Source organism: Monopterus albus, unplaced genomic scaffold (genome assembly GCF_001952655.1).
Source record: "Monopterus albus unplaced genomic scaffold, M_albus_1.0 scaffold14.1, whole genome shotgun sequence".
In the NCBI taxonomy this organism is placed as follows: Eukaryota; Metazoa; Chordata; class Actinopteri; order Synbranchiformes; family Synbranchidae; genus Monopterus; species Monopterus albus.
In genome coordinates, this window is record NW_018127894.1 from 1,948,961 (window position 1) to 1,964,004 (window position 15,044).

General features: G+C 39.3%; 2 protein-coding genes across 2 annotated transcripts in view; both read right to left on the minus strand.

Annotated features, from left to right (window-relative positions):
- abca4b (ATP-binding cassette, sub-family A (ABC1), member 4b) overlaps positions 1–1,018 on the minus strand; it is a 33,386-nt gene extending 32,368 nt beyond the window's left edge. The window contains exons 1-4 of the mRNA XM_020591546.1: positions 953–1,018; positions 728–821; positions 392–533; positions 124–263 (exon numbers count right to left, since the gene is read on the minus strand). Of these exons, the coding sequence (XP_020447202.1) occupies positions 124–263; positions 392–533; positions 728–821; positions 953–1,018 (442 nt within the window). The remainder of the gene's footprint in view (positions 1–123; positions 264–391; positions 534–727; positions 822–952) is intronic.
- A 2,688-nt stretch (positions 1,019–3,706) lies between these two features.
- The window catches only part of LOC109955406 (rho GTPase-activating protein 29), a 32,968-nt gene continuing 21,630 nt past the window's right edge, over positions 3,707–15,044 (minus strand). Inside the window, exons 7-21 of the mRNA XM_020591547.1 lie at positions 14,838–14,902; positions 14,607–14,717; positions 14,020–14,100; positions 13,410–13,580; positions 13,126–13,263; positions 12,072–12,259; positions 10,770–10,939; positions 9,990–10,124; positions 9,382–9,480; positions 8,294–8,457; positions 7,632–7,820; positions 7,350–7,487; positions 6,819–7,051; positions 5,983–6,283; positions 3,707–4,897 (exon numbers count right to left, since the gene is read on the minus strand). Of these exons, the coding sequence (XP_020447203.1) occupies positions 3,707–4,897; positions 5,983–6,283; positions 6,819–7,051; positions 7,350–7,487; positions 7,632–7,820; positions 8,294–8,457; positions 9,382–9,480; positions 9,990–10,124; positions 10,770–10,939; positions 12,072–12,259; positions 13,126–13,263; positions 13,410–13,580; positions 14,020–14,100; positions 14,607–14,717; positions 14,838–14,902 (3,374 nt within the window). The remainder of the gene's footprint in view (positions 4,898–5,982; positions 6,284–6,818; positions 7,052–7,349; positions 7,488–7,631; positions 7,821–8,293; positions 8,458–9,381; positions 9,481–9,989; positions 10,125–10,769; positions 10,940–12,071; positions 12,260–13,125; positions 13,264–13,409; positions 13,581–14,019; positions 14,101–14,606; positions 14,718–14,837; positions 14,903–15,044) is intronic.

Consider the following 15,044-nt stretch of genomic DNA (forward strand, 5'->3'; position numbering starts at 1 on the left):
TCTCAACCATCATATTTGTTGTTCTGATTAATGTTTGAGTTGAGAAAAAAAAAGGCTACAGTAACAGTTGTACTCTTGAGGAAAGTGCCACTGACTGAATCATTTCCTGACTTTTCCCTTTACCTGACATCAAAGATGGGCTGTTGCGTAACACGTCCATTAAGTTTGAGAAAGATGACAGGTCGCGCCAAAGACGCCCAAGTTGCTGAACCTCCTTCTCACTGAGCAGAAGCTCCTGGACATCAACATAGAACTGTGACAATCTGCAACATGCAAAAATAAAGTTACCTATCTAACTTCATTAAACCATGTAATATGTACCATTGTAACCAAAATGTGAAACTGCATTTTTTAAAAGTAAATAATTTGAGAGTGCTATGATTAGGCTTACACTGAGTTGTTATAGTTGGAGACAACGCCCGGAGACTCTCCTCTGGTTGGATATCTGAAGCAGGGGTTGTTGGCATTGCAGAAGATGCCTTGGATCCAGGGCAGAATCCCTGCTGATGGCATGGCCTTGTTGGGAAAATGACCTGAAGAGACAACATTAGACATGTGAATGTTTATGATCTGATTTTAAGAGTTGCAACAAGTGCATGCTATTTATTCCCAGGAAAAAACTTCAGCAGGTACTAGAAAGCACCAGATACAAGTCACTATTTTGTCTACAAAACCTTGTTTTAATCGATAGATTGAGGTAGCTTGTCTGTGAGGATGTTATTCTTACATTCATGTTGTTGGTGCAGTGGATTGGCCTTCCTCAGCCACACCAAACTAATAAATAACAACACTGGCCAGACGATCTCCACCAAGAAGCGGATCTGGACAGAACCAAGTGACGTGCAAGTTAAATACAGTGAAACGGCAGAAAAACTGAATTCCTGTACACTCCAATGCAACAGTCTGACAGAAACAGGAAACTGTTGTAGCCAGTTTACATAAATAGCTTTACTTTCTGTCTCTTGCGGACAGTCCAGTTTTTCCACAGCAGCAGGCGGATTTGAGAACCGGTCTTCATTGTTCCACAGCTCAACCCCTGGAAGGGGTCATCAGACTGTAACAAACCTGTAGATACACAACTCCATTAGCGCTCACATTTACAGCAGATCACGATACTGCTGCTCAAAAAAGCCCATGACTCTAGCACCTCATTGTTATAGAACACTTGTCTTGGACCAGGTTTGATCTTGAGCCTATTATTAAACTCCGACTGTGACTAGACTTTTCTTAGATTAAAAAAAAAAAAAACATTTTAAAGATTTTTTTTTTAAACTCTATGTTCTACACTCACTCTGCTGTTTTTGGTGATGACTTGACCTCAGCTCAAACTTGCTTGTATCTGGCCTTAGCATTAACATGTTTCTTTAAGGTGGTCTCGACTACAACACAGAACTGACCCTTCATTAATCTACTTTTTTGTAAGCATGCTAAAATGTTTTTTAGTAAACCACCCTATCCCCAGGTATTAGTTAGCAAAAGGCTGAAATTTGAAAGGGGGGGTATACTGTACCACTATTAAAACTACTAAATGTATTGCTGAACACCATTATTAAGAACATACAAACATGACTGGGTAGGTGTATAGAAGGGAAACTGTAGTGATAAATTTGCAATTTGGACCTACTCTGTCCTGAAAACACATTTATTTTGGAGATACATGACCTCAGTAAATTCGATTTAATCAACAAAAAGAATAAAATGGTAAATTATGATTCTTACCTCTTATGGAATGCTATAAAAGTCACACGGCATCTAGAGAAAGAGGTTCACAGACAAGGTGAAGTAATGGAAAACGAGTCAGAAAAGCTCTGTATGACCCCTAGCTGCCCACTGGCTCTCCTCCGCCTGCAGGTCAGCAGCACTCCTAATCTGATTGCTCTAATCTCCCAGCTCAGCATAGGCATGCAGGCAAAAAAAAAAAAAAAAAAATTTACATCTGTGATCCATTTTGAGGCAGAATGAGTGGATGACAGGAATGCTGGTGGAGAGAAAGCCTGTCTTGAGTCAGGGGGGGAACAGGCTTGATTTCCCAAAAAACCTGTGTGTTTAAAAATGTACAGGCTCAAGATTTACCTGCAGAATCATTGTCATGCAAGTCCTCAGCTAATCACCTGCAAAAAAAGGGTGGGGATCATTGTGAGCTTTTGTGCTGTATGTGTCTGAAGTGACTCACTGCTCTATGTAGCTTCACAAGGCAGAGCAGGTGACAAGGGTGATTAGGCTGAGAGTGTGAAGCCTTGACACCCGCACTTAAAACCGCTGTGAACTATGCATACATAGTACATTACATGTTACTGTACACAGATCTGATGTGACAACTCCAGTGCCTCTTCATCTGAATTGCCAGTACAGAAAAATATATGGTTAACGACTGGTTAGAGTAAAGAACAGGCTGCAATGCAACTTACAGCAGCAGAAATAATACATAAAGTAAACCTCTGCGTACAAAGATACAGTAAAATGTATCAAATATAATCGTTCTTCTCTGATGAACTGAACAGATATTGGAATAATGTATTTTCAAATAACTTCCAAGAGGTTTCCTGGAACAATCTATGTAATGTAGTGATTATTTTAGGGCAAATGGGGACAGTGTTCAACTTCCAGTGAATTAATTCCAGTTTACATGTAAAAATATGAGTTCAACACATATGAAAAGTGTAACTTCCAATCATAAGTGAGTAATAAATTGTTTGAGATTAAATGTAGCTTCTCATCCACTAAAGTTCCTATTTCCCAGATAATTTAATTTGTACCACATTAACACGGTTCAAACCAGGACACTTCATACTTCAATATCTTTGAGTTCTGTGCTGTTGGTTGTATTAAAAAGCAATTTGAAGGTATGACTTTGATGAACTTTTTTCACTATGACATTTTGTATACTGAACAATTAATCAAGGACACATTTGGCAGATAAAGTAATACTGAAAATAAGCGATAGTTGTTGCCCAGGATCTAAAACCATTCCACTAAACTCGAGTTTGTCCAATACAGCTATATGTCCATAGGACTTCAAAAAAGAATTCTCTAAACACTCTCAAATATGTCTTTTTCTCTGACGCACTCAATAGAAAGATCTGTAAAAACTCAAATGGAGCAGAAATAACTTAAACTACATTTTTAATTTGCAGCAAGAACTGTTGCATGTCATTTTTCTCCTGGATTGTCACAATACTGCGATAACACGAAATTACTGTGACAAACATGCAATATTTATGAATGAATATAAAAATGTAAACAGATACATAAGACTTACATAGTGAGAAAAGCTGTACCAATCACAGGCTCCAATGGACAAATTTAAAAAGGTCAAAATGTTAAATCCTTTATAATTAAAATCCTCGTGTTAAAAATACATCCATCTATTACTTGTGGAATAAAATACAAAACTGAGCAAATTTTAACATTACAGGTAACATTAAAACTGGAACCAGTGTTAAGTGCATTGTGTGATTACAATAAAATATACGTTTATAACAAATCAAACACTGAACAAGGAAATGATAGGTCTACATTTCTTTAGAGACAAATCTATGTGGTTGGTAAAAATTCTTTGACGAAAAAATAAAGTGACACCAAAAATTCACGTTGGCGTCACCATTAATCTTTGCTTGGTTTGAAAGTTTAGACCATCCACTGTTGACACTATGACTTCAACATGTAAAATAAAGAATATTAGTCCTAACACTTTTGTGGTTTATTTTCATAGGCCACTCTGTTGATAAAAATGTTTACCCCAGGAATACACTATGGCACAAATACCAAATTCCTGCAGTCGCCGAGGTCGCAGTCTTTGGTAGACAGGCTTAGTCTCACTGGGGCTGAGGTTATCAGGGCTGCTTGAGACTGGGGACTGGGGGGGTGAAAGGGTAGAGGAGGTCCCAGGGTCAATGGCACTGTCAGTAGAGTCCTGTGACTGGAGCCGGGTCTGTGGGAGGCTTGCAAGGACAGGGGATGGAGCGTCTACCTGGACAGGGCTGACTGGAGTGACTGCAGAGGTGGTGGTGGTGGTGGTAACAGCAGTAATCGTGTTTGGAAGTGTCCTGTCTCTGCTGTTAACGAAAACAGGGGGCTTGTAAAAAGTCCCAGGAGGAGGCTGCAGAGTCCTCGGTGCCCTGAGGGTTAGAGGAAGGTTTGCTGAGCTGTTAGACTCACTGACTGAATTTTCTGTGTCATTCTCCCTTTTAGAGGTCCAGACAGGCTTAACTGACACTGTGTAGGGGCTGTTGGAGAATAAAGTACTCACACTGCTTGTGGTAGAAACCACAGAGGCAGTGGTTACAGTTGAATTAACAGTGACAGGCACCGTTGCCTTTATAGGTTGTACTCCAGAGCTGGCATTTGGCAGGTTGGCCACAATCATAGCAGTCCTGGGTGTAACATCATAGTGCTTGTACTTCCGGTCCCATGCTTTTCTTTGCATTGTCTGTGTGTCAATGAAAGGTGTGATGTAGTAGGTGCTAACCCTGGATGAGCTACTTTGGCGAGCCTTCTCTGGCTCTGGCGTCTCCTGTATAGTTTCTGTGACAAGGTCACGCTCAGCGGAGCTTGTATCAGCATTAGCAGCAGTGTTTCGATTATTCCTCTCGCTGATCAGGGTGGGTGTGGGCAGGCGTTCCAGCGGCATACTGACTGGTCGAGACACATGTCTGGTGCGCTGGGTCCGTAGCTGGACCTTTGGTGCCACACTGGAAGAAGAAGGAGTAGTGATGCTGGGACGGCTGTACACTAAGGTTGACCTCTGGACTTCTCCACCACTAGATGTCTGGACCCCATTGAGTCTGGCCAGGGCGGAGCCATCTGTCATGTCTCTTCCGTGGTGGACCTCCTGTGCCTCATCCAGGATGTGAGAGGATGGGATCACTGATGAGTATCTTTTGTAGGTTTTGGCACTCTGCAGGGACATAAACAATTAGATCTGTGCAACATGTAGTAATCAATAGACAACAAAGTGGACTTTAATTTTGTTAATGAGCATTAACAATATTTATTTTCATACAATGTCAAAAGAAGATGTGGATGCATACCAAAATCAGTGGGATTTTTTTTATTCAGTTAAACTGTCACACTTTGGATTTTGGCTCTGGCTGTTCACATCCCATATCACCCATTTATTGCCTTTGACCACAACCTATTTAACTTACCATGTTTGGTAATTAAAAATTAAGGGTTAAATGGTGACCTGAGACAAAAACTGTAATGTGATTTGGCATTATACAAACAAAATTTGATTTGATTTAATGTTCATTCCCCTCTGCAGTCTACAAATGTTGTACTAATAAAAACAAAATAGCTTTCACATAATACATAACAAGGGCAGAACAGAGCAGTGACAATAAGAAAATGTCCTGTATTTAAACCTTTAGAATGCTCTTTCTTTGCCAGGGCCAGTGCACAATACATTTACTGTATCAGAAAGTCACCTTCAGCTTTTCCCATTGAGGGGTCGCCACAGCGAATCGTCACACTGACGACTCGCATGTTGACATTTAGCACGTGTTTTATGCCGGATGCCCTTCCTGATGCAACCCTGACTCGAACCGAGGCTGCAGCGGTGAGAGCGCTGCGCCCTAACCACTAGCCTACCAACTAAAAGTTAATTTTCATCTGCAGCCCCTGCTAACCATTCCAAGAGTGTTATCCTAGCAGTCATACCCTATAGATTAAATGAGATGTAGCATAAATCTGCCAGCCTGTTTTTTGTGTCCCATATTAGTAATAATTTCTTAAGTTAAATTAAATTAAATAAAAGGAACAGGCTATACAGATCACGTGTAGTTTGCTAAAGTCACTGTATTACTCATAACATTGGACTTTATTATTTACATTAAACTTCTGCCGTTGTTGACACTCTTTTGCTATGCATAATTACAGCTGTGAGGCTGATGTTAATGTTTTTCCACCACTTGGCTACTCACTCACAATCTGTAAAAGGAAATATAAGAGCAGCATTACCCACATGATCAAATCCCTCCTCACCTCTTTGAGATCCATTAGAGAAGCTGAGTGTCTGCTGAGTCGCTGCAGCTTCTCTTGAGGGTTAAGTTTAGGGGATGCCTGGCCAGTTGTGGCAATGTCAGAGCCAGACAGTTGCAATACGTCAAAGACCACTGAGAAGTGTCGCACTAGCAGCTCCACCATCAGGGCCTGGTAGGGGTAGTCCACCAGGGATGACAGGGACACGTCTGCATCTATCTGCTGTGGCTTCACCAGAGTGGGGCCAAAGATAATGCCCAGGTTACTTGCGGTCATCTTGTTTTCTTCTGCCTGCTTTGACACTCTGTGGTAATAAAGAGTAAAGATGAGTTTATTTCATCTGGGTTATAAGGAACAGTACATGGACTCAGACTCAGAGGTAGATTGACAAATACTGGTCCTTTTATATATTCTTAACATTGGTCAATCAGTGTTGCTAATGGCAACCTGTAAGTGAATGTTTTAACTAGCTTCAGCGTCAATCTGAAAAAATAAAGTTACTGTATAAGGAGATGGTAACCAATAAAGCAAGTTTGTACTTACAGATAAGAAAGCCAAATACTAAATAAAAAGTAAGGTCTAGGCTGAAAAACTGTCAGATCTAAATATAAAGTAAATAAGAACAGAATTCCCATTTAAAAAGTAACAGTGCTTGTGTCAGATTTGAAAAACAAAAGAAGTTTTATGTTCTTTGTACCACTTCCTCTCTGCCACTAGGAAGTCTCCATTTCCCTTTGTGTCCTGCAAGGAAGTCTGGATATCACTGTGTTTATGCAGAGAGTAAAAGATAGAAATAACTTACAAAGGACTAGCTGTAGGTAGTTTCTGAGAGCTCTAACCTGTTTAGGTGTGCTATAAGGTAGCGCAGAGTCCTGTAGTTGGCTGTAGGCAGCTGGCGGAGCAGATCTCGAATCTTGAAAATCACTCTGTTGAGCTGGATGCTTGGCCCACCTTTGTCTCCTGTCTGGGTGCTCGGAGGTTTATCAGTCTCCTCCACTATCACTCTCTGACACTCTTTGGCCAGGCCGATGAAGTCGTTGTAGTATCGATATAGAATCAGTGGCTCTGGTAACTGTTCGAAGAAAATAGTTTTGTGTTCTTACCAGTGGAAAACATTCAGAAGCTACCACTGCTTGTACTGAATGAAATGCCTGTTTAAAACATGTATTAATACATAAAGGGTAAAACCAAAACGATTTAAATAATAAAAGCATCTTTTAATTCCTGCTTTGCTAAAATGTCCCACTTTATGACAAATTTAGCACTTGCAATTCTACATACCACTATACCCAACATTTTTATACTTTCACATAAATTACCCTGTAGTTTTAATGACTTTCTAACTATTCAGTAAGATTTGTGAGGCTCACCTGTCTCAGGTAGAGTTTGAGGACATTGCCGATGTCATGAGGTGAGAGGTCAGACAGCTCAACCAAATCCTTCCCATTTTCAAACGCCTGACAAAGCTTCTCAACACGTGATTTTGCACCGTTTACACGATAAATCCCCTGAGGGGAAAATCACAAAAAAGATTCTGCAACCATGGCATATGAAGACATAAACCAAACTTTGGTATTTAAGATTAACTTAATAATTTGCAAACCAAGATATCAAGTATATACAACTCCAGTGTGTGCATCAAACAACTTTACCTTGATGTTGAGGGCACGGCTCTCAATCTCCGACGTGCACTTCTTGATGATAAAGGGGATACCATCTGGGCTGTTTTTTGCTGCCTGGGCAAAGTCAATACCAAACAGGTGCAGTCTGCCTTGGAGCTTTTTATGGCCACACTGGATAGCAAGCGTCTCCAGACACTTTTTATGGCAGGCCAGGGAGCACTGCAGACACAGTCAAAGAAATGCTCAGTGGCAGATTGATTATTATTTAAAATCACCAATTTCTTCTTGTAACTTAAACAATGTACAATTCAGTAGGTCAAGTGGTGTGGGTCGTAGTAGTTTATTAGTTGTTGTTTTTTTTATTGTTATCTGTTTTTTGTTTTTTTAATTTGGACCCCGAGTCTGTAATAAAGTATATCTGTCTATCTTAGTACGGTATTTCTGGTCTTACTTTTCTACTAGCCAACAACCAAATAGCAGCAAATAACAGCTATGTGGTCCTACTGTTCCACATATGTCTGGGAATAGTTAAATGATCATTTGCACTTACTGCAATGAATAAGATAAATCAGCTGGCGCATTATGAAACAACTACCCAATCCTACCAGTGGCTGAAAAGGTTTTATGCCCTGCTATCTATCCTGCTCATATACATTTCTACAATTAATAAAGACAAAAAAAAATCAGCTTACCTCCTCACACTCAGCTCCATGGAAAACAACCAGACTATCACATTCCCTGCACTTAGATGGGGCTCGCAGTTTTCTCAGCTTATGGGTTTGAGCAGCTTTGGACATCTGAGCATTTCGGAAAGGACCAGGAGAACTGGCCGTGTCTGTCACCATCTCTGCCAGACCTGTAAATCAGTACAGCAAATGAGGAAGGTGACCAACTAGTAATGTGACATCATGCTGAGTTCTTGTCAATATGTTGACTGATTTCAGACCAGAGCAGCAAAAACTGAACCACTATGAGGGTAATTAGAGAAGTGATGAGGCTTTGTTGATGCCACATAATTATACAAATTGTAGCTTAAAGTAGTTTTCCTTATCTAGTTGTTCAAACATTTTTCACAACCCAATTCTGAAAGAGTTAAAAAAAAAAAAAACAACAGATAAGGAGAAATTAAGATGTGATAATTAGGATAAAACACACTTAAAATGTGTAAGGACACTTAGAGAATATCAGAAGGAGTTAAGTGGATGATCATGCTCTGTTGCTAGTGGAAAAAACAGAAAACGGTTGTGTTAGTATGTTATCTTGACTTCCTATCCATGCAGTGTAACACACAATTACATGTGATTCACAAGGGGGAAAAAATTTTGGTCAAACAGAAGAGCTGGTCTGCTGCTTCGATTCACAATGAGAAAATAAACAAACACACTGCCTGGGAGAGGTCATCATAGATACAGAAGTGTAAGCTGAGGCAAAATGCCAAAGCTAATATGACCCCAATCTGTGTGGTGTTGTCAAGCGTAAAAACATATGATGTAAGCCAAATTCACCAGAATCAGACATATACAATAGTGCTATGTGTTTGCGAGGAGCACAGTGATCATTATTTCTCCTTCCCTGTCACATAAGTGGGCATGGTGATTGACTGTTATTGCAAACAAGCACAAAACTGGTATGTATACACACACACATACACACATATATATATCCCCCTTTAGCTTTGTTTTATATATATACATATATATAAAAACATGGATCTGGCTTAGGAGAAGGGTGCACATAAAACACAGTCATAAAGACAAACGCATACAAAATGTGGTCTTGCCATTATCTGAGGGCGACGGTGGCTCCCTCTCATCCAAGTCATCAGCAGAAGACATGGTCCCAGTGGAGGGAGTTCTTGGCAGCCGTCGTTTAAAGTCGCCTGCACAAATAAATAGAAGTAATGAATTTTTAAATAACCATCTTCAGTAAATCTTTGTAAATGTCCAGTTTTACCACAGCTTGGCACAAGTACAACATTGTAGGGCAATAACGCTCTATGCGTGCACATTTAATGTTGAATGTTTCATAGCTTTGCACACTGTGGCAACTGGTGTCAGCTGTAAGGGGAAGTGCACTAGAAGATGAGTGGTGTATGTGTCTGGCATACAATAAGGAAGTAACACATACAAATTAGTATAAAAAGAAACGCATCATGAGCATCTTCATCCCCCTTTAGCTTTGTTATGATCTGGATGTCAAGATGAAGCTATTTTCTCTTTTCTAGTTTTCTTTTAAATTTAATTTGGGTGTTTTTTTATGGTTTGATGTCTTGATCTTATCTGTGCAAATATTGTGTCCTTTCCCTGCTTTAGCCTTTCAATATTAAAACGAACAAAAACCCTCAGGACACTTTTAAAAGAACAAAAGCTTGTTCCAAAAGTCTCATACCCGGGCTGGCGGTGGGGGAGTCCATGGACCTCGATTCACTGCTCCCTCCAGCACTCTCTGAGTCACTGCACATCCCACCCTGGCTCCCCTGACCACTGGAGGCCCAGGCTCTCAGTGGAGCCTGGCTTTTCAGGGCTGCAAAGAAACATACAGATCACCACTCACGCACAAAATTGTTAAATTAGCAACAATCTCAGTTATTTTCCGGGACAAGTAGTCACACAGATATTCCGTTCTTATGAGTAAATGATTCAGACTGTTTTGACTTTAGTTCTGAAAAAAATTACATGACTCAGCTCATATGGTAAGTCCCTGAGAAGATCATTTAAAGCTACAGGCAGGATTGCAGGCTGTTATGACCAGCAGCCAACCTACAGTACCAGTACCAGTAACTTCCAGCAACTGCACCAATCACCCTGGGTTTGAGGATCACACCAAAAATGGCACATTTCCTATTTTTGGGAAAAGGATTACTTTAAAGATGTCCAGTGTCTGTAAACATGCAGTTATCAGTTACTGGTTGTCAGAATTTCTTCATATTCTATGTTGTATTATCATAAAAAAAAGCGTTGTGCTATGCATAATGACAATAAAGAATCTTGATTCATATGCATGTTGTCATTTTGTTAAATGATATATTAAATGGCATTGTCTTCAAAGCCTGCTGATATACACAGCGCTCGTAAATACAAAGGCCAACCTTATTAAGCTTGTGACTGTTCCTTGTCTACAAGTACCTTAAGTAAAACTCATGTTTCATTTATGTACATGATTATGTACCTTGTATGTCTGTGCTGCTGTTTGACCTCTGCTTGCTGATCTTTGCTGGCCGGGTAAGAGGACTGTCCACTTCGTCTCCACTCAGCACGTCACAGGAGGTAATGGATGCTTGAGACAGGTTGCCATGAGATGAGTGAGTGCTGCCCACTGACCTTTTGTTGAACATATGCCTGGGGAAATAAAGTCAGCATTAGGGATTACAGTATGTGTGATGAAATCACTGCTAAGCAAGATTTCTATTGTCCCAAAGTTCGGGACTAATATATCTGTGTATCTGTGGAGGTGTGACAGGGCTGTTGATCAACACCAGTGACTCAACAATTACTTCACTAGGCACTGACACTTTTGGCTTTATTTTCAGGCAAAAAAAAAAAAAGCTTATTGTGAGCTGTTATATGTAACTATCAAAGCCTTTTCGTAAATACAAGTTGTGCTACAAACATGATCAAAACAGGAAGAGAAAATTAGGAAACAAGAATTAGTCCAGCCATGAGGCCACAAAACCAAAACACCATGTTAAATACAACAGTGGTTTCACAATAATGGAAGTACAAACTTGTCTCAAGTACAAAATTTACATTTAAAGAATGTAAATGTAGCATTTCTAGAACGCTACTCTTTTGAATAAATGTCATTATCTGCTGTTACTGTCTTTCGGTATCCAATACAGCTACAACAACATCAATCATCTTATCATTAAATTATACAAAAAAATGAAGTTTCAAAGCACTGTTTATTTTCTTGATGGCAGAAAATGTGTGCGTGTGTCTATCTGACATTGCTTTGACAATCTAAATACAGTCTCAGAGACAGACGAGAGCCAAAACTCTCACGCTCACAATCTCCCCTGCTGCATTCAGCCTACACCACATATTTCCTGAGGAAGGGCAACAAATTCTACACGCATTCTGTCGCTCCTTGGTTCTCTCTCACACTTGCTTCCTCTCAACTCTGACTCACTGATACCTTTGCTAAAAGAACTAAGCAACTTCTTAAACGGATGTGAACAACTTAAAGATATTTCAAAACACTGACCTCTGAAACTAACATTTAAATCCAAAATGACCTAAAACTACATAACTGGACAAATACAAATGTATGTCCTGAGCTGAGCTCAGTCTATACTGTCTGTCTCCTATTACTGCTGTATATTCAACAATCTGCCCTGTGAAAAAAGTGTTTGAACTACTGTAAGCTATCATACAGGAATATTGCAAGCAGATTTCATAATACTTGCACACAGCTGAGGAACTTAAGTCAGCTTGTTAATTTCATGTTTTGCTGAGCCACAGTCTTTGGTACCTGGTATTGTCAGAAGACATGGAGTCTAAGTGTAAACGCTCCTTAGGCAGATTTTTGGGCAGGTTCCGGACAAACTCAGCATAGCATTCGCCTGGTTCATACAACTTAGCGCTCTCACTCAGGGCCTGGTAGTGGGCAGGGAGCAACACAGTCTGCGCCTGCTGCATCTGGAACCAGTTCACAGTCACCTAAAGAAAGACAGATAAAAACTTGAATGAATGAGTGAATTACTCATTGACTGAATGCATGGAGGTACTCATGTGACTGTAAATAGATAAAAAAAAAAAGGCCTATATAAAGAAATACAACCAGACAAACATTCATGCATGTACTGTAGCTTCTATTCTTCCTAAAAAATAAAATCAAAACTACAATTTAAATGTAAAAATCAAAACATTGAGTTAAAAAAATGTATTCAGTGCAAACTTTCAATACTTGGCAGATTCCTGAAATCAGTTTTTAACATGAACATAATTCCCACTCGTCTTAAAAATGTGTTCTGAATTTGAGCACCAGGGAAAGTCAAATGGCTTGTTATGTCCTTATATATTTGAACTTCTATAAAATCTGAAAAAGGCATGTATGTTTTAAAATAGGTTTATTCCAAAAGTTGCCAAATACAAGAATCACAGCTCATACTGTGGATAGTACATTATGCTACTGGCTCAACATCAGTAATTTCTGAACCATAACTTTAATGCATATTCACTTTCATTATGAAAGACTCAGTAACAAATAAAATAAAATAAATGCAATTGGTGTTTCTTTAATTGATAAGAATTTTGAATAAAGGGCTGCTTCATATAATGTTAACCATTTAAATTATATGAAAACATTTAATAGAGATATAGGACCATTTATTGTTAGTCCTTGTATGATCAGATCTTTCAAATAAATTGAAGACAGTGAGTTTTATTCTTGAGTCTTGCAAATCTATTAATCTGTCTACAACTTATTTGTAAGCTATAGACTATATTAAGAAAAAAACTAAACATTATTGGACAATCCAGTTTCCTCTCTCATTTCATTGGTTTGTTATGTACTATCCACTCACAGCTTTTAGTGTAAGATCACACTGGAAGACCAACTCTCGGATCTGTGTGAGAATACTGCTCTTAGCATTGGCCAGATCCGTTCTCCTGATGCCTGCATCAGCCATACAGCTCTGATACTGATCCTGGGCCTCCTCCGCCTGACCAAAACAATGGATACAGAGAATAGTGGGAGGATGTGGAAGTAACACCACATTTCTACATACAGCAAATGTGAACAACTGCAATTCTGTAGGCACAGAGAGCGATACCATTTACTCTCTCTGTTATCCTCTCCTCCACATACCTTCTGCAGAGCCTCCTCCTCCAGCCTCCTCTTCTTCTCCAGCTGTTTGTTACCAGCATTATTAGACTGCTCCTCCTGGGAGCGGTTGGTAGATGACTGGGCCTTGTGGTACTCTTCTCTCCTCTGAGCCTTCAGCACCCGGGCTTTACGCAAGGTTGCATCTGCCTCTTGCTGCCAAATCAGTTACACAAGTCCATGAAATCAAATGTGAAACAGGTATGCAACAGATATAAATAAAATCAGGTATGCCACTGTGGTTCACCCATTTTGCATGTGAAGTAACAGTAAATGCCAGTTCATTAAAAAAAAAAAAGTGACATTATGTGCAATGAAACAATTGCTGCTTAGAGAATAGAGTTAAACTGAAATTCTATTACCATGCCAAAAACATACTCCTATAGATCACTGATGGCACAAATAAAAATTGATTTTGTGCTTTTGGCAGACTGCATGCCTGTGCTGGCATTTATGTATTTGACCATCTCTTGGTTGGCTGACAACATTGTAGCATTTACAGTGAAATGCTGCTCACTCGGTAATACAAAAAGGGAGACTATTAGAATTACTACTGAGCTAAAAGCATGTATCTATACAGACACTCTTTACATACCATTTTCTTCTGCTCCCTCTGCCACTGTTCCTTGAGGTCTTTCCTCAACTTGTCCAGCTCATTTTTGCGGGCCAGAAGAGGCTGGGAATAGATGCAAAATCACCACTTACACAGAGGTTTATCAAAGACAAGACATACAGGTATATCAAAGATGCATGTGTCCTGATCAAGAGGTTCTCCTGCAGTACATCATTGTCAGCTAGAGGCCTTCAGCCTTCATTCAACTCAAAACCCTAGCAAATATTCTAGGTTCAACCTTTCTTGATCATCTATTGCTACAGTCTTGGGTGTGTGTGCAAAATTTAGGATGGAAATTACAGGGCACAAAATAGGACAAAATAAGAAAGATATGAGCAGTATAAGAAATAAATTACTGATTCAAATGTGGTATAATCATGGCTGAGATTGCAACTCTTATTTTAAGAGTTTACTTTAAGCTGCATCTTGGCCAAGAGACAACCGTGCTAACTGAACTTTCTCAGATTTTTGGCTGCAAACAGAGCAACATATTTTTAAGGTGTGGTTAGGCACAAAATAAAGGTAACAATAACCTCTGTGAACTATGCACTACTTATTGTCACTCTTACCTGTATGAATTTATTGGTTTGAAGAGCTGTTGCAGTTTGAGTAAGGAGCTGGTTGTATTCTGTGTCTTTCTTGAATGTAGAAACATAGATATCACTGAATGGCATGTAGTCCTAGGACGAACAAAATTAAGAAATGGATGTCTACATTATGTAATGTTTTAATAAAGACATTTAGAAATACTGTAAGTCTATTTGAAGTCATTACTCTTTAAAATGTGGTTCTTTTGTTACCTGTTGACTGGCCAGTGTCTTTGCAGACTCTGCCATTTTGGCATAACATTTAGCATATTCAATATCTGAAAGACAAAAAAAGACAAGAAATTGTTTGTTTATAACCATTACTCGGTTATAATCAACAATTCATGTATGTACAGTGTGTTTAATGAAGCTGCAAACATAGCACAAGCACACAAAATCTCACTTTTATTTAATTATATA